The sequence below is a fragment of the Convolutriloba macropyga genome, chromosome 6 (assembly GCF_964194025.1).
Source record: "Convolutriloba macropyga chromosome 6, txConMacr16.3, whole genome shotgun sequence".
Taxonomy (NCBI): Eukaryota; Metazoa; Xenacoelomorpha; order Acoela; family Convolutidae; genus Convolutriloba; species Convolutriloba macropyga.
The window spans coordinates 27,889,287-27,915,941 of record NC_134473.1 but is presented as its reverse complement, the minus strand read 5'-3'; the positions used below and the strand labels follow the sequence as shown (position 1 = coordinate 27,915,941).

Genomic DNA, 26,655 nt, shown 5'->3' with positions numbered 1-26,655 from the left:
TGCCCTAAACTAATGGAGCAACTACTGGAAACACTACACTACATTTATGAACCAAATTGGTTTCCAGAAAATTTCATAACTATCACAGAAGTTGCATCTGAGATTATAACAAAACTAAAAATCGATCATGAGCGGATTGAAATTCAAATCATAATGCGCAAAATCAACCATTTACTTTCACTATAATTACGGAACATACAAAGACATCTCAAGAAGTATCACCAATCGAACAAAGTATAGACAGTATAATATATTCACAGCCAATGGATTCTAATTTAAACGAAACCACAGAAACTAATTTTTACTCCACATTGCTCGATCACTGAACACTTTTTTCATTACACATTGTAAACACCCTATCTCTAATTGATCTCGACAACAATAATAGCAATAATAAGAACGAAATAATTAATGACGCTACTTATAACACAAATACTTATGAGAATCACAGAAAGACAACCTGTGAATTCAACCCAATGAACACAAAATTCGAACCCATTAAACACAACCCTCCCACTTCTACCTAATATAAACACACCACTCCCGCGTTTAAAAAGACAAAATTCATTCAACTTTAACACAACCTGGCATAATCAATACTTCCGCACAACCTTCATCAACGAACAAGCAAAACATCCAATAACCCCCCCCCCCAAAACATTATTATGTTTTGTTAGACAGCTCAATTCACAAGCGACACAGCAAACGCCCCAACCCCCAACTATTTACACGCTGCATCAATACAAACACCTTCACCGATTGTTAGAAGGAAGACGCAAACGATATATTCCCATCTAGGCGGTTCAGTACGTATGCAACAGTCTTTGAGACCATTTGATGGTCCTGACCTCACTTACACTACAGAAGATTTCCTAACCGCTTTCACAGCAAGCATGGCGATGACAGCAGGACCCGAACAAGTTGACTAACCGTATCACGAAGCATGGACTCTAAAACGAATCGCCATGATACAAACGGTTTTGTCGGCCCTGCTCAGCAATGGTATTCGGATTTACCACTAGAAATTAAAAAGAACTGGCAAGTGTCCTGCCGAGAATTTCAAAAGACCTTTGATAACCAACAACCGCAAATACAAGCGAAATTACTCCTAGAAATTATAACACGTGCTTCAGGAGAACAAATAAAAACACTAGCCTCAGAATTGAACAAATGACTAGAAAAGCATATGTTAATAACGCCACAGATATGAGAAATGCACAAGTGAACGACGCACTTGTCAAAGCAGTAGATCTACAACTCGGTTGAATAGCTCTCAAAAAGATTGTAAACCCCAAATCAACAGCATTGGAACCACAGCTTCCATTTGCACAGTTACTGAAAAATACACCAAGAAGACATTTCTAAAACACACATTGATAGGCATAAAGTAAACACAAATTCCACTCTTTCCTCCATAAATAATATGTCTATGGGCATAGATAATCTCACAGTAGATGATTTACACACTATAGAAAAGAATATTGCATACGGGATCAACGTAGTACGGCAGAAGTACTGAAATGATCCAAATTTGAAAGGGAAACCACTATTCCTTGAACTCTGTTAAAAAGGCTCACGATCAGGACACAGAAGTTCCACTTGCCCCGAAAAGAGGCACATAAAGTCACTTGAAAAACCTAAGTTTCAAAAGCAAACCTTTAATCAAGCAATGAAAGGAAACCAAAACCTTCCAAACAAACAAGTTACATCAAATATTATGACTGGTAAACCACTACCATTTCCCTATCGCTCACGTAGCAATAGTAGAGAAAACCGAGACACATAGTAACTTTAAGCAAACAAGTAGAACGGGTGCACCATAACCTAGAACAAAAAAATTACCCGAAAACAAATTACAATAATAACAATTGCTCCAGTAATTCTCGAGCACAATCACCTAATTGCAATAGAGATGGAAATCGTTCACGACGAACATTCTCACGCAACCGCCTTCGACATGTACGAAATTAAATTAATTCAATTTTAGACCAAGAACAGACGGACGACACAACATCTAATGTTGAACATACAGAAACGCAAAATGTTTCAGAAGAACAACTTCTAGAACAACAATTTAACGATGTACTCCTAGAACTCAACCAAGAAACACAAGTCCAATACTTTATCACAGAAGAATACATTCTTTGCACATCGTGTAAAAGTAACATTTGGGTACTACCGCTTACAGTCTTTACACAACAGACGCCTGATCATACAATAACAATTTCCCCACCACATCTTGAAATTGATACTTAATTGAAGTGGGAGCCACACTTAACGTATTAAATTATGATACTTGGAATGTAATTAAAGAATACCACAAGTTAGAACTGAAAACATCAACATTTTACAAACATTAGACAAATATCACAAAATTCTCTAAACTGAAAGTCCTAAAGCCGCCCCAGATAAATCCCTCTTTTTGGAATCAGTCTATTTCTTAGGGCTCCAAATCCGGATCAATCACATACACCCACTGAAATATAAATTAGATGGCTTCTTAAAGCTACAACCACCTAAAACAAAAAAAAACACAAAACTAAATTGGATTTTTAACCTTCATCTCCAAATTTTGTTTACAATTTACAAGGAATCTTGAGACCTTTCTATCTCCAACATAGAGATACAGTAGATTTTTTTTGACACCAGAACTACAAAAAGCGTTCGCTAGAGTTAAAAAGAAACTTAAAGACGTTACACTAAGTTTCACAATTTTTAACTTAGAAAAGCCTTTCTATATTCTATGCAATGCCTCAAACAATGGCATCGGAGCTGCAGTCCTACCAAAAAATCGTTTTGGGAAAATGGAACTTGTTTCTGCAATTTCAAGTTTATATTCCACAGAGCTTCGCCTTTCTACCATTCTTGGCGGATGCTCAGCTACTATGCACTATCAGAATATGAATTTCTTATTCAAGGGTCACAACACTTCATTATCCTCTACACAGATCATAAACCTATCCTCTTTTTGTTCACTAAAAAGAATAAACCAAATCTGAGTTTATAAATTTCAATTCTTTTAAATGAAGTTTCCAAGCCTGCAAATTGTTTAGACAGAAGGCAAAAATCTGTCACTTCTAGATATATTAGGTCGATCACTAACAACAACACAAGACGAACAGCGTCTAAGAACAGTAGAAATTCCTGACACAATGAAATGTTTTATGACACAGTGAACGTACACCACCTATACAGTGCCACTTTGCCGTGTCAAAAGAACATATTAACACAGTAAACACCGACACTACTCTAGAAATTACTTTAAAATACAACTCAAACAACCTTTACGTCCCCGTCTCTGTTAATGAGTACAAAACAAAATCACAACCTCTGGAACACATTCACCACCATCGAAATCGACAATTCTGCGAAATCAATCACTTAGAAATGTACACTATAGTACAACACAGATGTCACACGAATAAAACAGAACCCTTTACACTTGACTCTCAAAAGGCAAATTACGCAGAATTGTTAAATAGTATAAAATTTTCCCTCGCCGCAATGGATGACATCATACCTAAATCACCAGAAACATACAACTATTTCTTTTATGAACAAACGGAACTCACTAACAAATTTTTACACAAGGATAGCAATACAGACATAAGATTGCTTGAATTGCCAATTGAGCAAATCCATGCCAAATCTCATGGCCCCACAACAGGCTTTTTTTGAAGTCACCATACTTCAATCACCGTATTAAAGGTCCAATCTCTCCATCCTCAGACGCAAAACTCTTGCGTCCTTATCATAGTAGACGCCTTTACTCACTAGTTCTTCACCCTTCCCGCAGAAATGATGCAGCAAATGCATTAAATATATCTTTCGACCATTGGATAGTTAAATTCGGAATACCCGATATTTTAGAAGCTGACAATGGAAATGAATATAATAACGCTGAATTCGCCCATTTTTGCCGCATATATAACGTTCAATTTAAACCACACACACACCGTATGCACCTTGGTCAAACGGACTAGTAGAAAACAGTAATAGACAACTAAACAGATTCCTTCGTACAGTCTTAGACTTAAAATATGTTACATGGTCACAGAAAGTAAAAACTTTCTCCGTCGCATTTAACCCACAAGCTAGAACAATTATGAGTTTATCACCATATGAACTTGTTTTGGGAATAAAACCAAAAAGCCAATAATGGTTAATCTATCTTCCACTACAGAGTTTTGGAAATTGTAATCCTTCGCAAAACTCTCCTTGCAACTCCTTTTCAAAACATACACACAATGATTATCTCGGTCACCACCCTCAATTTAAAAATTTGCAAAAAACAAGTTTTCAACATTGGTTCCTAAATCGTGAAAAAAATTCACTCAGAAGTTTATAATGAGATGCAAAATTATATCAATCAGAATAAACATTAACGCACGTTAATAAATTGCTGTTTTGGAACGGCCCAACCACTAATGAATAACACATATATTTTAATTGTAATTGAAGCTCCACAATTGGGAACTGCAAAAAAAGATTTAGCCACAGAAATTGGCCCTTATAAAATCAATGATACCCGCACAATAGTAACATATGAATTCACATATGATAACGTATGAGGTTTTGCAGGGAATCTATAACTCGTCATCGTAGTACTATGGTCCCGTATTATCCAAAAGAATTATTCGTTCATGAGCAAGTGGAGAAATACTTCTCTGATAACTCCCTATCACTACTTCACCCTCAAAAACAGACTATCACAAAGCCAAAATCCGTCTTGTTTAGTCTAAGCGGCCCGGGTATACCATCCAATAATGAACCCTCCTCCCCCATGGTGTAACACGTCTAGACTACCCGAGACAAAGTCGGAAAACTACACAACTAGAGATGCGCTTTTACGAAAACTGACGAAAGACTACAGAGTCTTTATACCAGTCAAAATTTTGGCTTCACGAACATCGCACTTCTAAAGAAAGCGTACTTAAAATTGCTATACTAGAAATTGAAGGTTTCACTCACCTTATAAAAACGTACAGTAGTTCTGTAAGAGATGTAGGTTTACCGGAAGAGAGGATATAAGATTCTCTCACACTTTTATCCTGGTACATAAACAGATTTTAGTAAGACCTTTTTTCAGCTAAAAAACTCATAACAGATGCATGCCCTAAACTAATGGAGCAACTACTGGAAACACTACACTACATTTATGAACCAAATTGGTTTCCAGAAAATTTCATAACTATCACAGAAGTTGCATCTGAGATTATAACAAAACTAAAAATCGATCATGAGCGGATTGAAATTCAAATCATAATGCGCAAAATCAACCATTTACTTTCACTATAATTACGGAACATACAAAGACATCTCAAGAAGTATCACCAATCGAACAAAGTATAGACAGTATAATATATTCACAGCCAATGGATTCTAATTTAAACGAAACCACAGAAACTGATTTTTACTCCACATTGCTCGATCACTGAACACTTTTTTCATTACACATTGTAAACACCCTATCTCTAATTGATCTCGACAACAATAATAGCAATAATAAGAACGAAATAATTAATGACGCTACTTATAACACAAATACTTATGAGAATCACAGAAAGACAACCTGTGAATTCAACCCAATGAACACAAAATTCGAACCCATTAAACACAACCCTCCCACTTCTACCTAATATAAACACACCACTCCCGCGTTTAAAAAGACAAAATTCATTCAACTTTAACACAACCTGGCATAATCAATACTTCCGCACAACCTTCATCAACGAACAAGCAAAACATCCAATAATCCCCCCCAAACATTATTATGTTTTGTTAGACAGCTCAATTCACAAGCGACACAGCAAACGCCCCAACCCCCAACTATTTACACGCTGCATCAATACAAACACCTTCACCGATTGTTAGAAGGAAGACGCAAACGATATATTCCCATCTAGGCGGTTCAGTACGTATGCAACAGTCTTTGAGACCATTTGATGGTCCTGACCTCACTTACACTACAGAAGATTTCCTAACCGCTTTCACAGCAAGCATGGCGATGATAGCAGGACCCGAACAAGTTGACTAACCGTATCACGAAGCATGGACTCTAAAACGAATCGCCATGATACAAACGGTTTTGTCGGCCCTGCTCAGCAATGGTATTCGGATTTACCACTAGAAATTAAAAAGAACTGGCAAGTGTCCTGCCGAGAATTTCAAAAGACCTTTGATAACCAACAACCGCAAATACAAGCGAAATTACTCCTAGAAATTATAACACGTGCTTCAGGAGAACAAATAAAAACAGTAGCCTCAGAATTGAACAAATGACTAGAAAAGCATATGTTAATAACGCCACAGATATGAGAAATGCACAAGTGAACGACGCACTTGTCAAAGCACTAGATCTACAACTCGGTTGAATAGCTCTCAAAAAGATTGTAAACCCCAAATCAACAGCATTGGAACCACAGCTTCCATTTGCACAGTTACTGAAAAATACACCAAGAAGACATTTCTAAAACACACATTGATAGGCATAAAGTAAACACAAATTCCACTCTTTCCTCCATAAATAATATGTCTATGGGCATAGATAATCTCACAGTAGATGATTTACACACTATAGAAAAGAATATTGCATACGGGATCAACGTAGTACGGCACAAGTACTGAAATGATCCAAATTTGAAAGGGAAACCACTATTCCTTGAACTCTGTTAAAAAGGCTCACGATCAGGACACAGAAGTTCCACTTGCCCCGAAAAGAGGCACATAAAGTCACTTGAAAAACCTAAGTTTCAAAAGCAAACCTTTAATCAAGCAATGACAGGAAACCAAAACCTTCCAAACAAACAAGTTACATCAAATATTATGACTGGTAAACCACTACCATTTCCCTATCGCTCACGTAGCAATAGTAGAGAAAACCGAGACACATAGTAACTTTAAGCAAACAAGTAGAACGGGTGCACCATAACCTAGAACAAAAAAATTACCCGAAAACAAATTACAATAATAACAATTGCTCCAGTAATTCTCGAGCACAATCACCTAATTGCAATAGAGATGGAAATCGTTCACGACGAACATTCTCACGCAACCGCCTTCGACATGTACGAAATTAAATTAATTCAATTTTAGACCAAGAACAGACGGACGACACAACATCTAATGTTGAACATACAGAAACGCAAAATGTTTCAGAAGAACAACTTCTAGAACAACAATTTAACGATGTACTCCTAGAACTCAACCAAGAAACACAAGTCCAATACTTTAATTGCCAGCAAGAATGTAATACTATCACAGAAGAATACATTCTTTGCACATCGTAACATTTGGGTACTACCGCTTACAGTCTTTACACAACAGACGCCTGATCATACAATAACAATTTCCCCACCACATCTTGAAATTGATACTTAATTGAAGTGGGAGCCACACTTAACGTATTAAATTATGATACTTGGAATGTAATTAAAGAATACCACAAGTTAGAACTGAAAACATCAACATTTTACAAACATTAGACAAATATCACAAAATTCTCTAAACTGAAAGTCCTAAAGCCGCCCCAGATAAATCCCTCTTTTTGGAATCAGTCTATTTCTTAGGGCTCCAAATCCGGATCAATCACATACACCCACTGAAATATAAATTAGATGGCTTCTTAAAGCTACAACCACCTAAAACAAAAAAAAACACAAAACTAAATTGGATTTTTAACCTTCATCTCCAAATTTTGTTTACAATTTACAAGGAATCTTGAGACCTTTCTATCTCCAACATAGAGATACAGTAGATTTTTTTTGACACCAGAACTACAAAAAGCGTTCGCTAGAGTTAAAAAGAAACTTAAAGACGTTACACTAAGTTTCACAATTTTTAACTTAGAAAAGCCTTTCTATATTCTATGCAATGCCTCAAACAATGGCATCGGAGCTGCAGTCCTACCAAAAAATCGTTTTGGGAAAATGGAACTTGTTTCTGCAATTTCAAGTTTATATTCCACAGAGCTTCGCCTTTCTACCATTCTTGGCGGATGCTCAGCTACTATGCACTATCAGAATATGAATTTCTTATTCAAGGGTCACAACACTTCATTATCCTCTACACAGATCATAAACCTATCCTCTTTTTGTTCACTAAAAAGAATAAACCAAATCTGAGTTTATAAATTTCAATTCTTTTAAATGAAGTTTCCAAGCCTGCAAATTGTTTAGACAGAAGGCAAAAATCTGTCACTTCTAGATATATTAGGTCGATCACTAACAACAACACAAGACGAACAGCGTCTAAGAACAGTAGAAATTCCTGACACAATGAAATGTTTTATGACACAGTGAACGTACACCACCTATACAGTGCCACTTTGCCGTGTCAAAAGAACATATTAACACAGTAAACACCGACACTACTCTAGAAATTACTTTAAAATGCAACTCAAACAACCTTTACGTCCCCGTCTCTGTTAATGAGTACAAAACAAAATCACAACCTCTGGAACACATTCACCACCATCGAAATCGACAATTCTGCGAAATCAATCACTTAGAAATGTACACTATAGTACAACACAGATGTCACACGAATAAAACAGAACCCTTTACACTTGACTCTCAAAAGGCAAATTACGCAGAATTGTTAAATAGTATAAAATTTTCCCTCGCCGCAATGGATGACATCATACCTAAATCACCAGAAACATACAACTATTTCTTTTATGAACAAACGGAACTCACTAACAAATTTTTACACAAGGATAGCAATACAGACATAAGATTGCTTGAATTGCCAATTGAGCAAATCCATGCCAAATCTCATGGCCCCACAACAGGCTTTTTTTGAAGTCACCATACTTCAATCACCGTATTAAAGGTCCAATCTCTCCATCCTCAGACGCAAAACTCTTACGTCCTTATCATAGTAGACGCCTTTACTCACTAGTTCTTCACCCTTCCCGCAGAAATGATGCAGCAAATGCATTGAATATATCTTTCGACCATTGGATAGTTAAATTCGGAATACCCGATATTTTAGAAGCTGACAATGGAAATGAATATAATAACGCTGAATTCGCCCATTTTTGCCGCATATATAACGTTCAATTTAAACCACACACACACCGTATGCACCTTGGTCAAACGGACTAGTAGAAAACAGTAATAGACAACTAAACAGATTCCTTCGTACAGTCTTAGACTTAAAATATGTTACATGGTCACAGAAAGTAAAAACTTTCTCCGTCGCATTTAACCCACAAGCTAGAACAATTATGAGTTTATCACCATATGAACTTGTTTTGGGAATAAAACCAAAAAGCCAATAATGGTTAATCTATCTTCCACTACAGAGTTTTGGAAATTGTAATCCTTCACAAAACTCTCCTTGCAACTCCTTTTCAAAACACACACAATGATTATCTCGGTCACCACCCTCAAATTAAAAATTTGCAAAAAAGAACTTTTCATCATTGGTTGCTAAATCGTGAAAAAAATTCACTCAGAAGTTTATAATGAGATGCAAAATTATATCAATCAGAATAAACATTAACGCACGTTAATAAATTGCTGTTTTGGAACGGCCCAACCACTAATAAATAACACATATATTTTAATTGTAATTGAAGCTCCACAATTGGGAACTGCAAAAAAAGATTTAGCCACAGAAATTGGCCCTTATAAAATCAATGATACCCGCACAATAGTAACATATGAATTCACATATGATAACGTATGAGGTTTTGCAGGGAATCTATAACTCGTCATCGTAGTACTATGGTCCCGTATTATCCAAAAGAATTATTCGTTCATGAGCAAATGGAGAAATACTTCTCTGATAACTCCCTATCACTACTTCACCCTCAAAAACAGACTATCACAAAGCCAAAATCCGTCTTGTTTAGTCTAAGCGGCCCGGGTATACCATCCAATAATGAACCCTCCTCCCGCATGGTGTAACACGTCTAGACTACCCGAGACAAAGTCGGAAAACTACACAACTAGAGATGCGCTTTTACGAAAACTGACGAAAGACTACAGAGTCTTTATACCAGTCAAAATTTTGGCTTCACGAACATCGCACTTCTAAAACATATATACCACTACTATGACACACAATTTTGTCTCTCTCGCTTTAGTTAGCCGAACACAATTCAGCATAATACTAAATACTCCACAAACAGGAAATCCATAAAATATATTTCCAGTTCTCCCACACGAAAGGGATAATTCGGGTAGTTCTTTCACCCTCTCCCCCTAATACAATCACTTTCACTGAGAAAAATAACAAAGCTCCTATACTGAGCTAACAAAGCATACGAACTATATTTCCAACAGCTACCCTAGCAGAACCACAATAACCCCTCCATAAGTAAATAAAAGAAAGGGAAATACAGGCCCTTCACCACGACTATAAAAGAAAGTAAGTTAACCAAAATTTAAGTTATTAGCCGACCCACAGATCGGTCTCGAAATAATTACCAATGTAATTAACTTAACGAAATATGGTTCGGCAACTAAAGTTGAGGTCAGGCTAAATCTCATCGTTGAAAATCACTTCTGTCCAGCCAACTCACAACTTAGTTGTTTCTCTTGCTCTCTTCTTGATTCAAATCGCTTCTTTCTCTCATTTTCTTTTTCAACTGTCAACACTTTGCTATTTTTCGTTGTAATTTAGAAAAGTCTTTCTAAGTTTCTCAACTGCACTTTTCTTTCTACAACTCCATACGCTGACATTTTCAGATATATCCAAAGTTTCAAAACAAATCAAATACGTTTTCAAGACAGTTCTTTTGGTAATCTAGTCTGCATATTATATTCAAACACTTGTTGTGAATGGGTCTTTTATATAAAAGACTTTAACAAGGAAAACATTGCTTTTTTCTATCCTAATTTTCCCACCACAAGCAACACCAAAAATATCTGAACATCTTTTTAATGATATTGTGTATACAATAAATTTAGACGCTTTCCCACCCTCTACGATGTAAAATATATTAAAGAACTTCTTATTTTGGACGATCAGTACCAACAACTCTCAAAACAGAATTGAATATCCACACATAATTTTTTTGAACGAGGTTAAACAATCGAGAAGTTATCAGTTTTTTTTTCTGCTGACTTTTTAGATCTCGTCTATCAACACAATGTCCTCCCGCCTGAATCACCCTTCGCAGCAATCCGAGTTAGTATACCTACTTTAAACTTACTAATGATCGTCTTTCCATCCTTCAACTACAATATAATATTCTATTGTGATCACTGCCCCACTTTTGGCCAACAATTGACGCCACAATTGCGTCCTCTAATCAACAGCCCAACACTAACCCGAGTGCTCCCCTGGTCTCAGAATCACCAAGTTGTTCATAAAGTGACGCTACCAAACAATCCACCCCCAAATAGTCATTTAAACTTTTTAGAAAAAAGTCACAAGCACAAGGAACCGAGGAACACGAAAACTCGGTCGTTACTACTGCAAAATCTGACGATAGACCTCGTCCTACTGGACACTCCCCGCGCTTTACCCCACAGTCTGTAATTCCGTACCCAACTATCAGAGTCAAACGCAAATACACCAAGCGCAAGCACAACAACAAATACACAAACCTTATTGCCGTACTCGGGCTTTATTGCAAACGCAATTTTGCAACAGACACCACTTATACCTGCTCCACCACGAGCACCACAAACTGAATTAATAAATTATTCAAACACACCTTAAATGTCCACCCAACGAATTAATTTTGGTGACACTAATAAGACAAGTAGTTCCGAATTGGCACAGTCAATTTACACTGTCTCTAATATAGACGACACACAACAAGATATTAGTCTTATTTCAGACACTTCTACTTCCGATCCACTAAGCTCTCAATTTTCTTCACCAACTCCGTCACAGATAGCTAGTAATCCATTTAATCCACCACAAGAAACAGTAACTATTATTGAACGTATACTCTCAGAAGCTCACTGGAATCACTCTTTTAGTATAGTCAATTCTTCACCTTCTTTCCAAAGTTCGCTACCACTAAGTTTTCACAGTACACCACCTATTATCACATCAAGCTCAAACTCAACCACCACAGATCCAGACCAGCACGCTCACCATTGTACTGGGAAACAACAACCCGAAACTACTAGAATTTGTCCAACTTTACCACTTAAACTTGACCCAAAATTTGTAGTTCCCCCACCCGCAATTTTCGGACATCATAGTAGGGGCGAACAACTACGTAGTTGGGCAAAGCAAAGAATTACTAAGTAGTACAAAATTACACTAATACAAAAACGAGCACACGAACTGCTAAAACAATACAAAATCACTATCTGTAGAGATTGTTGTCACAAGACAAATTAATCCTTGACCCACAAGCCGCTGCTCTACCTATTTTTCTGCGTTGAAACAAACCCGTCACCCTATACTTGTCAAGAAATAGACTACAAGTTTGACAGATACACAAAAAACAGCGCAGGATATTTTGTTTTCTATAGCCCTCACTCCTCTTGCACATGTCCATTACAAATTTAATCATACTCCTAATTAATTTATTATTTTCACACCGACTACCCATAAAACAACCAATTAAAGTCAAAAAACGCAATATTTAAACTCCCAAATCAGGAGTTCAATATCTGATAGTAACTCACTATGATTGCTCCCCACAGCATATCAAAAGTATGCAGTATTATAAGCTCAATAAGATTGGAGAATCAAACCGCAGACTTTCAAATCCTTTCTGCCCAAGTACCCATCCTCACACAAGTTTGATCAGTTCAAGTGCGCGCATACGCCATACAAGCGAAATTCACCGACAAACAAAGCTTAAGAGGCCACAAAATCTCACTTAAAAGAGGCTTCCGGTTTGATCACGATAATTTGTATGTTAACAATATGGAAAGATCTTTCTTTCCCACAGAAATTGAAGCTTGTAGAGAACTTGCATGCCTTGGTCTCATAAATAAACTACACTATCACCCACAGTTGATACAGTTTGATATACTTTACGACCCACGCTGCCAAGCTAACATCGAAGCCAAACAAGGCCGTTTTCAATTAGATCGCTATCGCCCCCTTTGCTTTCCAACACGGAAACCTCGTTTATAATCCAAGGGACCATGATTGGATCCCAAATGCCAAAGATAATCCTTGGGCTAATTGCCCCGGAAAAAAATTCAAAACACGAATGTCACGTCATCCACACACTAGGATGGTCCTTTCAATTAACTAACATCACGCTTAGTTTCGGCGTTAAATCTGAAAGTAAAGCAACAATCAGTTGGGAACCAAATAACCACTATCGTTTTTTTTTGATGTTGGTAGATCACATGCAGTAATGATAAAATTTCAAAAAAACTACTTTATTGAAACTCACAAACAACGAAACTAATACTGAGCACCAAGACGATGCACACATGTACACAATTTGTTTCCAAGACCTTTTTGATGAATCAGCCCTTTCTCGCTTTGAGGTGCTCACTAAACCTCTTTACAATTGTAATGAGGATCGCCCTCATTCTGCTACACAATTTGAAGATATTTTTACAATATCAAGGTTTTAACTTCGTCACAGACAAAGCATCGAAGGAATTCAAGGATATACACTTGATCATGCCAAATAAAGCATCTTATTTTACACCTTACACTAAAGCAGACATCCGTAACGGATATGTAATTCCACAAGAGTCACAAGCTGATCCTAAGTCTGAAAAATATGAACTCTTTAAAAAACAAAAGTGGTTCGATGCTGTACACCCTTATAATGTACAGATCGTTGCAAAGCTCGACTATGTGATCAGTCGTGTATTACCTGAAATGGTCCACACGAGTCTCTCAAGGTACAAAAAACTCTGCGATCTTGACCGCGATTTAAAACAGACCGCCCTTATGATATTGACACTAAAAAGCTCAACCGTTATCTCTTTCAATGCAATATTGTTTCTTTACCGCTTTATGTACTCGCAAATCAATGTTTTGAACGCATTCTTATATTTTACCAGAAAAAACTTCAATTTGTAGATCAAGTCACACGTAAAACATTCCCATGGACTGTTAAAGCACCATGTAAAACTGACAACTTCGATCAATAAATTTCACTAGACGCGGATGGCGATGAGTCATACCGCTTAACGCCTTATCCAATTAAAGCGCAAATCCACTTTAGAACGTTCACGCCCAATGAAATTGAAAGCCGCTTCACCCACGCTGAGTTTACTGCACAACAACTTGGCATATGTAGCCAAAAAGATTGGAGTGACTAAATAGATAATAAAATTTAACCAATTAGTTAATAAACTCTTCATTCAGGGAAAGGAGTTTACACCCCGTCGTCTCGATTGGCTTAATTTAATCAATGGCAGCTATTTAAAATAATCCCTCATCGGAATCTTTGGATACCCCTGCTACATAATAAAAGATGTTGCCATAATATGGACCGTCTTTATTTTTTACAGTGCCTATTTGGACTATTTTGGAGCACATTTAACGCGTACAATTTTAAACCACTTTTAGGCCCTAATATCACATTAGCTAAGATTATAACTTCCGGATTTTTTGGAGGATTTTTACAAACTATTTGCCATGTATTACAATCAAACTCTTCTCATTTTAAACCACCCTCACCTGAAGAAAGACAAAAACACTCTATTGATAGTAACACTCCACACTCAAAATGAATTGAATTTATTACACAGAAAGTTTGTACTTTTCCTGTACACAATAACTCCAATAGACATAGAGCCTCTAGTCTCCTCAGATCTATTTATGAATGCTATGAACTACCAGTAGAATCACACAGAAAACCTGATTTCGAATCACTACACTTACACATTTTCCACCTTAGTAAACGCAAACGCTCACATGCTATAACATTATCTAAAGACTCTTTTGAAGATGAACCTGATTATCAGGAAATCCCGGAAGAACTTAGCTTAAATTTTCCAAAAACTCGTATATTACACTTTCCTATTTCAGCGGCACCACTGCTGTCAATCCCGGCTCTCACGATGGAGGTTCACTCATCCCTCCAAACGTCGACCCCACAGCATAGCCATCGCCACCTAACTTTGGTGCTGCCCCATCCAGTGCCAGAGTCAGTGTGCTAAATGCAGACGCCGGCCCTCTTCACGGTGGTCCAGGCCTCTCAATAACCAAAGTCTGTGGATTCGGTCACCTACGCTCGGGTGAATCCACTACCTTCACCCGCTACTTCCTCATCGGGAAAATTACACCTTCATATAGGGAGCGACACAAGCTCACCAACGCACCGACAGAACCACTGAGTTCATCACAAGACTCTTATTACCAGGGCCACAGCCGTTGCCACAGCCACCACAATCGGTGCCAGTCGCCGCAAACTTTCCAGCCGGTGCCACAGCAACTACAAACAGTGACACAACCGCCACCTCAACCTCCAAACAGCTCTTCCTGGGCCGAGAAGGTTGACGTGGAACATTGTGATTGTTTTACACCCGAGAGGTAGTCCCTAATTGGGTCTACTCGGGACAAATTCGTGTCCCTCGCACAAGTTCCCGACCACGGGTATTACCCAACACCAGTGATGCCAACACAAGTATCACAACCAACAAACATTCAACAACATCGATATGGAGTCCCCACAGATCCTCCAACTCGACCCCAGCCGGCCTTCCCTCAACCACCTGCTTATGATCAGCCGACCGACAACTACCCTTGCACGGACCCTTCACCACGAAGACGTCACTGACCAACCACACATGAAATCTATCCTGTGCGTGTGTCACCAATGCAGAGCTCGTCACAATCGCCTACTAGATACACAGCTAGCCCACCGCTAGCTCACAGCCCTCGTCCTCAAAATCACAAGTGAATCATTTCACTCCCACACAAGGAGTGTTACACAGAGCACCTGGCCGGAATTTTAAGTTTCATCAGTTCACAATCCCTCTGGGCATAGCCACAGATCACGGTGTTCATGTTCCGGAGTGGATTAATTATGTCGCCACGCCGCCTCACCTCACGTTGAAGCCAACGGCCAGCTCATGCTCAATGGGACAACTTGAGAACGAATGTGTGGATGAGGGAAGGGATACGGCCCTCCCACTAGAGTGCCTTCACTTCCCTATCATCCCACGATTCACAGATTTTGGCATCTCTCCAAGTACTTCCTCACTCTCGTTCTTGGCAGTGGACTACTCACTGACGACACTAGTCAACACTCTACTGACTGGGACTTCAGACGACGGCACAAGTCACAACCCCACTTTGACAACAACACGACTCATCACTTCACTCTATAACGAGGATAACACATCCAGAGTATTTCTGCTACAACTTTCAAATTCGGATTTAAAACTCTTAACCCCGGATGGATTTAGCAGTAGAAGTACTGGATGTATACCTCGAGCCAACCAGAGACTGAGAAGACACTGTTATCTTATATAGCACTATTTCAACTAGCTATAGTCAGTCTGTTAGTTTAGATACACCATGTGTATACTCTTGACTCCATTGCTGTATTGTATTACCACCGTATTAATAGAAGTTTATCTTGAGTGTTTTACAGAGTCAGTTGGTATGAAAGATATAGGTAAGCCTACTTCGCGCGCAGAAATAGGTAGCCCTAGCTCTTTATACCTTAAGGCTGTAAAAGGAGCCCAGAACGGGTCTTCCTTAATAGTTCTTGCAACTCAAGTGTTTGAAATGTGGACCTAAGATGTTCTCTATGTTCTAGCCGAGTGCCTCCTCCGCTTCCATCAGTTGTCCACTGTAATCAGTGCCCTCAGCTGTCCTGTTTGCAGACAAAGGGTAAGTTGTTATTTTTATCATTTCCTTTTGACTCAAATTAAATTGTCGTTTTCCAGTTAAGTTGATGTCTGGCAGCAAAGTAACCAAAAGCGCTTGAAAAGTTGAGTGGTTAGCGTCTTGTTATTGGAAAATTTGATAAAGTGAGCGTTTGATAACTGAATAATCAAGTACCTTGTGGTGTCATCAAGAGACATATAAGTGTTCGGTTACCCAGGTATGCCTGTATAGTTGTATCTTTCGTTTTCGGTTTCTCTAAATTTGAGACCACATTGCTGTTGAAGCGCGCACCTCTTAACACACGGAACTCTGTTGGCTGTTTCTATCAATTGGATATTTTTTGTGCAACATTTATCGGCTGTACGCATGCACGTAACCGACGTGATTCGATTTTCGGTCTGTTGAAGGTTGTGTTGTTTAGAAAATGTGTAGCAATTGTATTGAGACCTGACAGCGCATTCTGGTGATTTGAGTTGCAATGATTGGAGTTGTTTAGGTAACTCTACTTATGTGGGACAGAAGTGCAGTTTTGTCCAATACAAGAGAGGGTGGAGGCGGTCTCAATGCTGAATTAAGGCAGCAATTATCTTCAATACAGGCATACAATAGACGATTCTCAGGCCAGCCTCGATCGGTAGTAAAATTATAATCTAATAAACTACTATGCTCATACATTGGAGTTTGGAGTTTCCTTGTGAATCATCAAACCTGATGCGCGGTTATCAAAGTCAAAAGTTTCATGGATGGTTTTTTTACAAATTATCAGTCGGCACATGCAAAAGCACTGATTGAGATAATATTCTACCTCATAAAACTTAAAACACTCACGTGCACATTTTAAAATGCCGAAAGTCTGCAGTGCCGGAAGTCAAAATGTCAGAAGTCGCTACTTAGCCATAAATTGAATTCCGTTGACTTTCGTCATTTTGAAACGTGCGCGGGATCTTTTCCTGTTTATGCCCCCCCCCCCCCCAGTACGTTATGCCCCCCCCCCCCAGTTGCAGTGCACGTGACATTACATAGTAAATCATTGTAAAAATATGGCACGTGCGTCGGTGGGGGGGGGGGTGCAAATAATATGCGCCCGCTAAGCCGGTGGGGCACAAACGGAACAGATCCGTGTTTCGTGTTTTAAGCTCAGGCGACAATCTGTCATCATAGAGTTGCGTCATCATCGGGCACTTTATATGAAGATTTAACTACTGTTTGACCGGATGGTCAAATAATGGTTGAGTAGTGACTTCAGATTCTCTGCAGAAGTCACTTCGAAATTCTGACTTAATAACTCGAACCGCTTCGCGGTTCCCGATAAACGCCAGAGGTTTTCGGTGACTTCAAGCAGAGTCACTTAACCATTACTTGCCATCCGGTCAAACAATAGTTAAATCTTCATATAAAGTGCCCGATGATGATGCAACTCTATGATGACAGATTGTCGCCTGAGCTTTTAATATGTGTGACATATTATTAGAATTGTAAATGCGAACATCAAACATAAAGCAGTCAATCATATTATTTTCGAAAAGTACAAACAGCCACATATTCTAAGTTTTGAGCAATGTTAGAGAATAATTATTTACCGTTTTTGTTGCTTGTACCAGAGAGTTGAATGACCAAGATATAGTTGGTCAGCTTGTTATTAAGGCCCTGTCTTTTTACGACTGGAAGAGGAGTGTTGACAGAGCGTCTTTTTATCTGTAAATGTTTTGGAGTATTTGAAACCCGAAGTGAAAATGTGTTTAGATCAAATAGCTAGAGAAGAGAGAGTGCTTTCTGTTCATGTCCCTTTTTTAGAGAGGCGAAAAAGTAGGTGTCAAAAAATTTTGCTAAGCGGGCCTTTTGTTTAATTGCTCTTGAACGAAGTTCATAGCAATTATTGTAAAGGTGTGTGTCTTTTTAATTTTCGCTTGACAATTTTGACTTTTCGAGTGACTTTTACGCCCTTGACTTTTTGCGTTTCGCGTGATCTAAATTTCTCTCTCAATCACAATTTCAAGCAGCTGAACTCAATTTGCGGTAATTTAATACTAAAAGTCAAATGAAAAGTGCGCCGAAACTGGTGTCATTTTTTACATTAAATCTTAATAGTGGTATATGTTAACCTCTAATATAGTTATTTGAAGCCCACTCTTGAACTTCTTAGTCCCATTTAGGCTCCTTCCCCCCTCCCCCGGACTGAAGCAGGCTGCAATTGATTAGAGCTCCACTAGTCGTTCGAGAGCAATTCTTCCGACGTTTAGTCGGTTATGTTTATCACATGCTGCAATTTCAACGCAGTTTTCTGATTTAATCTTCATTCTTTTTAGTTGAACGTGCTTGTATCTTTTATTAATAGCCGCACAGCGATAGCTGGGGCTATTATTGGCCTTCTCTTGGTTTTTTTTTATTTCGTCGTCATGATTTTTGTTACGTTCATTCGTGCAATTTCAACTGATTTGCGTGCGTGACGTCATTTTTCACTCTTAGTAGAGCAAGTTTTTTGTTCATGCGCGTGATTAAATTTTTGGTCACACTTGACTTACCTCACTCTCAAAAATGACTTCCTCAATTTGAAATTGACTTTTATTTACTTTAATTGAAACAGATAAGGTCAAATGGTTGTGTGTCACTCTAAATGAAGGTTATTTGAGATCAGCTAATAGAGATAGCAATAACATATACAGATTTTTAATCAAAGTATAACAGATCAGCCTTCAATGAAAAGACGAAATTTTTTTGGTCTGTCTTTTTTACTGTTTTTTTAGACTGTCGATCTACGAATCTATTGCGGCTATTTTCTGGCAATCTGCCAGCTATGTTTTATTAATAGCCGCCCTCATCTCAGCCGACTATTATAGCGCTCCTAATTTTTTTTACTTCGTCGAACTTTTTTTCTCTTTACCCATTTTGCCGCTTTTTCGACATTTTGTGTGAAATCTTTTTGACTTCTCTAGGCTAGTTTCACTCGTCTGTCATTCTGCTCAAAGTCCTTTTAAACAGCAGCTGCTCAGCAAAGCAATTCAAAATGAAGAGAGTCAGTATAAGAAAATCAAAGTCACAAATAGAAACGGGATAAACCCATACAGCCCATCTTTAGATGCCCGGTACTTGAACTTTGTTCTCATTAGTTTTTTAGTTACTATCTATGATGCTTATTGGTATTGATACTAGACCATGTAGCCTCTCACTGAGAGACAGGAGTATGTTCAATTACGAAATGACATAAAAAATCGCACTTGAAAATGTTTTTATACAAAAATAATTTTTTGTTGATTTTTTCTTTTCTTTCAATCCCAATAGAGTTATGGTAATCAACGGCGGCTATTTTCCGGCAATCTGCCGGGTATGTTCTTACCTAGTAAGAGTGTGTCTGAAAGCATTTTTGGCCATCTGGTGCAAATGTTAACTTTATAGATTCAATTTTGTGCTGTTGTACCATTTTGCCATGTATGAAGCTTTTTTAGCTGTTTTTGTATTCTTGAATTTTTTACTTCTTGACTTTTTGTGGTTAAAATTAGTTCGTAGCTGCATTTGTTGTCTTTCATTTTGCTTGATGTTGATTTTGAGTTGTTTCTAATAAAAATAATTCAGTAAACTTGAGCAAATTTTTGCCGAAGTTTTGCTTCTCGTTCTTGTTTTTTTTCTCGATCAGTTCTTAATAGAGAGCTATTCTATAGAAGTGACACTTGAAAACCTAGGCATAGCCCTTCTCACTGAAATAAATTATCCAAATTCCTATCTCCGTTTTTTATCTCATTTTTAATTGTTATTTTCTGGGTGACTGATCTAGCAGATGTAATCAAAATTTTTTGCCCAATAGTGCTTTTGAAGACACCTGAGAGCCAGACGGCATTGGAATTCTGTAATTTTTGTCTTTTCATCTTTGTTGTTTTTCAATTTTTAATTGTTTAAACTTTTCTCTGCCAAGTATTGTGTTGGTAATTTATTTTTCTCCAATTAATAGTTGGGAAATTTCACTGTGTTGCAAACTACCTGTATTGCAAGGTCTTCTCTTAGTTTTTTTTTTGGAATCGTAACTTCAGTAAATTAGATGCATTTATCAGTGAATGTCAGCAGTTACTTCTCCTATTTTCCTTATTTTTCCTGTTATTGTTTCAATTTGTTCAGTATGATTATATTCAATGGTCTGCGTCTGCAAGTATGGTCATTTTTGAGGCGTGAAATTTCTAATTTTTAAATGAAGTGAGAACACTAACTGTGTTTGGACAAAAATTCGATCTCGCTAGTTGTCTTTTGTTCAGATGCGGCGATTTGATTTTGATTTTTACTGATTTCACAAAGACGCTTTGAAAGAGTGGGTTTAAAGAACGTTCCCACGTAGAACAGACGTTCAAAAAGGGAAATGCCGTGTGCAGAAAACAGCAGGCTACTTGGTATGATGTTACGGCACCATATCAACAAAACATGGTGAAACCTCTTCTAAAGCTAATGTTATTTTAATCAGATTTCTAGCCTGATTATTCTTGTTTGTTTTTAGTTTATCGACATTCTGCGAGACATGCCCATTTTGATCAGACACTTTGTGCGCAATCTGTTCTCTGTCAGTGGTATTCGACTTCTCTTCAGGTAAAGTTATTCCCCTTCTGTTTTTTTTAAGAAAAAAATGGGTTCAGATCATTGATGCTTGTATACTCTCTTAAACATTTTTCAACATCTACACTAGTTGTTCTTCGTAACTGTATTAAAGTAATAATGTTATTAATAGCCACGGGATAAACAGGTAGCGCCCAGCGGGCATTAAGTGCTCTTAGAGCCTTTCAGCTCTGTTTTAGCTCAAACTGTTTTGGAGACTTATACTATTGGTGTGACGGGCGGTTCTTAGAGATTGAAGACACCCAACCCCCACAGTTGACCCCCCACTTTTGCCCCCATCCCCCCCCCACCACCGCGCTGTTGCCCCCTCCCAATTGTTGACCCCCTCCCTCCCCATCAGCCCCCCGGTGCACCCCACCCCGGCTCCGTTCGAACAACCGATCGCTAAAAACGCGCAATTTTATACTACTTTTCAATTTTTTTCAAGCTTTTTGAAAATGTTTGTCATTTTTTGAGTTTTTTCAGCCCTAGGTGTCAAAAAACCTCCTCTAGGGTTTTATATTAGGTTAGTGCATAGTTTCTAGTGGTATTGGAATTGTTTCAACATTTTAACATGAATTTTAGCATTTTTTTTAACAAAACGTGCAAATTTTGTGACATTTATTTTTCATTATTCACGTCTTTCGAGACGCGGAGGCCAGAAAACGTCCTTAGCGGTTTCATAATAGGTTACTGAAAAAAGTTTATTTGGCATGGAATAGCTTTCAATTTTTTAATATGACAAATTTTAGCAATTTTTTGGATAAAACTTGCATTTTTTCAAGTTTTTTGAAAATTTTTGTGGGTTCTTAGTTCTCTCCAGCCTCAAGAGGCAAGGAACCTCCTCTAGATTTTTGTAGTTTCTAAATGTAATGGAATGTTTTTCAAGATTTCAACACTACGAAATTCATCATTTTTTTTACAAAACCTGCAATTTTTTTCAATTTTTTTTGATATGTTGTTGTCATTGTTCAGGTTCTTCAGCTAAACAGAAAATCTCCGTTAGGGTGTGATAATAAGTTGCAGGAAAATGTTTTTTGGCCTTGGATTAGTTGCCAACTTTAATTAGCACAAATCGTAGCAGTTTTCTATGCAACTTGCAATTTTTTTAAGCTTTTCCAAAATTTCTGTCGTTTTTTGAGTTGTTTCAGCCCTAGGTCTTAAGGAAGTTCCTCTAGGGTTTTCTAATTGGTTATTGCATAGTGGTAGTGTTGGTGGAAGGATTTCAACATTTGAACATCGCAAATTTAAGCCTTATTTTTTGACAAAACGTGCAATATTTTTATTTTTCACTATTCGCTTCTTTGCAGATGCAAGGGCTAGAAAACGTCCTGAAGGGTTTGATAATAAGTTACTGAAACAATTTTATTTGCCATGGAATAGCTTTCAATTTTTTTATTATGACAAATTTTAGTAATTTTTTTGATAAAATTTGCAATTTTATCAAGTTTTTTTGAATCTCTTTGAATTTTTTATCTTATTTCTGGCACCAGGGTCATAAGGACCTCCGCAGATATTTGATGATAAGCTTTTGCATAGTTTATAGAGTTAATGGAATGGTTATCAAAATTTTAATGACTCGAGCTTAAGCAATTTTTTGATATTATTTTTTCAGTTTTTCGGAAAATTATTATCATATTCCAAGTTTATGAATCTTTATGAGCTAGTGAAACTATTTAAAACTTGAAATAGGGATACTGGCTAATCGCTTGAGACAATGAAATGGTTTTGAATATTTTATTATCTTGAATTTTGGCAAGATTTCATTAAAATTTGCGATTGTGTTGAAATTTTTTGAATATTTTTGTGTTTTTCTGAGTTTAACGATCATTACTGGCCAACGAAGCTTTTGAAGTCTTGAAGATGGGTTACATGACATAACTCCAGAGACAAAAAATAGTTTGAAATTTTTCTCTGCTGAATCTGGAAGCTTTTCTTTTAATTTTTGCAATATTTCGCAAATTTTTTAAGGATCACTTTTTTGATTTGTTTAAAAAGGCTAGAAAACTAAAAGTTGAAGAGGCGAATCAAGCGAAAGCTAGCCTCACTAAACCGCGGCTAGCTACTGACTAAGCCAACCGCTTGCCGGTCTTTTGAGAGAAATTCGCGCATCGTTGGTCGGTTATGTTTCTTTACTTTAACTCAAAGAGATAAGGTCAAATGAGTGTATATCACTCTGATTGAACATTATTTTAGGGCTGTTTTCTTATTCCCCTTTTTGAACAACAAATGGACTTTTTAATTTTTGAAGCGTCTTCAGTGATTGTCGCTCGCTTTGATAGTTTTTGAGTGAAGAACATGTCTATGTTTTTGACAAAGTTTTCATTATTTCAATAAACCTGACTCAAATGAAGGGTTGGTCAATTTAAAACTTGGGAAAAGTAACGTAAATTTGCCTAATCTTACTAATTAATTGCTCTCAAAGGACGCTCCTAGCAGTTTTATTAGTCATGTTTTCATGACATTTTTTGTCTGACACTTCAAGACTTCTGGTCCCCGAAAACTGGATAAAGATGTGACCCTCCACTGTGGACCCCCTGCCCTGTTACCCCCATCCCACTGTTGCCCACCCCTCTCATCAGCCCTCGGTTTACCCCCTCCTACCGTTCCTAGCTACTGACGAACAATCGCTCGCTAAAAACACTCAGATTTTATTAGCCCTAGGTGTCAAGGAACCTCCTCTAGGTCATAATAATAGGTTACTTCATAGTTACTAGTGTTAATGGAATGGAATTCCCCCACCCCCACCACCTCACTGTTGCCCCCTCCCTCTTCATCATACCTCTGGTGCATTCCCTCCTCCTCAATTCCCCAACCCCCCCCCCCCCCCCCACCGTGGCTACGTTCGAACAAGCGATCGCTAAAAACGAAATTTTATGTTAATTTTAACAATTTTTTAAAGCTTTTGGAAAATTTTTCTCATTTTTGAGTTTTTCTGCCCTAGTTTTGAAGGAAACCCTCCTGGGTCTTATAATGGATGACTGCATGGTTTCTAGTGGTAGTGGAACGGTTTCAACGTTTTTAACATCCCGAATTTTAACATTTTTTGACAAAACGTGCAATTTTCAATTTTTTTTGACATTTTTTCTTATTCAGGTCTTTCCAGACCCTTGGGCCAAAAAACCTCCTAAATAATTACTGAAAATTTTTTATTGGCCTTGGAATAGTTTTGCAACTTTTTAATGTCAAATTTTAGAAATCTTTTTAAAAACTTTGCTTTTCGAATTTTTTTTTTCTAATTGTCTGTCGTTTTTTGAAGTTTTTCAGCCTGAAGAACAAGCACCTCCTCTAGGGTTCCAAAATAGGTTTTGCATAAATCCTAGATGTAGTGGAATGTCTTGCAAGATTTTAACATCACGAATTTTAGAGTTTTTTTTGACAATTTTTCCTATTTGTCATATTTTCGACATTTATAGTCATTATTCAGGTTTTTTGAGCCTTAAGGGGCAGAAAACCTCCGTTAGGAATTGATAATAAATTACTGGAAATGTTTTGTTGGTCATGGATTAATTTTGAACTTTTTAATATCACATGTTTTAGCAGTTTTATTAAATAAATTTTGCAATTTTTTTTAAGTTCAAAATTTTTTGTCTTTTTTTTAGGTTTCCCTAGCCTTAAGAGCCACGGAACTTCCTGGAGGGTTGGATAATTTGTAACTGCATAGTTTATTGATGTAATAGAATGTTTTTCAGTATTTTAATATCACGAATTTAAGCAATTTTTCAAAATTTTTTTCACGGATTTTTCCGGCACCAGGGGCCCTGAGACCTCCTCCAAGGTTTGACGATAAGCTGCTGCATAGTTTCCAGAGTTAATAGAATAGTGATCGATATTTTTATGACTCCAGTTTGAGTAATTTATGAATCAGTGAAACTTTTTAAGGTTTCCTATAGGGATACTCGATAGTCTCTTGAGACGATGAAAAGCTTTTAAAGATATTAATATCGTGAATTTTAGCAAGATTTTGTCAAAATTGGCAATTTTTTCAAAATTTTCTAGTCCTGCAGATAGGTTACCTGACAGAACTTTCGAGACAAAAAATGGGTTTGAACTTTTTATACTTCGAAGTTAAAAACTTGTTTTCAATTTTGCCATTTTTTTAGTTTTTCTCTATGATTTGTTTACTAACGAGTCTAGAAAACCTGAAGGTGCAGAGTCGAATCCCATCATGGAAAATGTTCATATATCTTCTTTCTCTCTCTGTCGGTTGAGCTGTCTTTCCTTCTCATTCTCGTTCACGTTTTATCACTCTCTGTCTCTTTTTGTTGATGACGTTTTTCAGCTGCTGTTATGTGGCGTAATGTAATCATCTCTGATCCTCATTAGCAATGAGTTACAGTAGAAATGTTTTAATCATAATTGACTTAACAGGCACTTTTTTGTCGGCTGTTAGTTGCTCTCAAAAGCATTTTGTAGCAAATATATTAATCCTGTTTGTCTGTTATGCAATTTTTTGCTTGCCCAATTGTTCGTCTGGCCCATTTGACTTTCGTTTTCAGAAATGGGATAAAGAGGTAGCGCCCAGTTTGCAGAAAGTTCTCTTAGACCTGTTCAGCCCTCTAGTCTTCAAGTATGCGATTAACAGAAACTGTTTTGGAGACTTATGCATATGGTGTGAAGGGCGATTCTGAGAAATTGATTCGACAACCCCACCCACCGCCCCCACATCAGTCCCCCCAATCCACTTTTGCACGCCCGCTTCGGTGCACCCCCGCTGCGCTCACCTTACGCCCCTTCAATTTATCTAAAGCTAGCTTCACTAAACCGCGGCTAACTACTGTCGAATTCAACCACTCACCTGTCGTTTGAGAGCAATTCGCCCGATGTTAATCGGTTATGTTTGTTTATTCAATGAAAGTTCTTTGAATTGTATGTCAGAACTTGTCCTGTTATTTTTTACTTCGCTTTTTTTTGATCACGTTTTTTGTTTGACATAAATCACGATTTTCACGCTTGACTGACTTACTTCACTCACTGTTTCATTTGAAGGGATTTTAAATTCTTTCACTCATCGAATTACGTAATGTAGAGAATACGGTCAAAGTCAGAAGAGCGGGTTAAACGGGTTAAACATATAAAGCCCGGCCCTTAATTCATAATGCATGTAGTTATCAAAGTTCATTAAAGCGATTGCTAGCTGGCATTTGTATTATGCTTAATAGCCGTCAAACGGGTCAACGGCGGCTATTATCCGGCAATTTGCCGACTAGGTTTCTAATTTAAATCAACAGTCAACTAATTGAGTTTAACGTCAACCTCCTGTTCGTTAATGTCATCTCTACCCCCCAAGAAAATAACAGAAACGATTTCAGTTTGATTACCATTCTACATAGAATTTTACACAGCCTT

General features: G+C 37.6%; 1 protein-coding gene across 1 annotated transcript in view; it reads left to right on the top strand.

Annotated features, from left to right (window-relative positions):
• LOC142340907 (E3 ubiquitin-protein ligase RNF170-like) overlaps positions 1-26,655 on the top strand; it is a 40,908-nt gene that overhangs the window by 13,413 nt on the left and 840 nt on the right. The window contains exons 4-6 of the mRNA XM_075391678.1: positions 16,664-16,737; positions 17,231-17,368; positions 21,212-21,300. Of these exons, the coding sequence (XP_075247793.1) occupies positions 16,664-16,737; positions 17,231-17,368; positions 21,212-21,300 (301 nt within the window). The remainder of the gene's footprint in view (positions 1-16,663; positions 16,738-17,230; positions 17,369-21,211; positions 21,301-26,655) is intronic.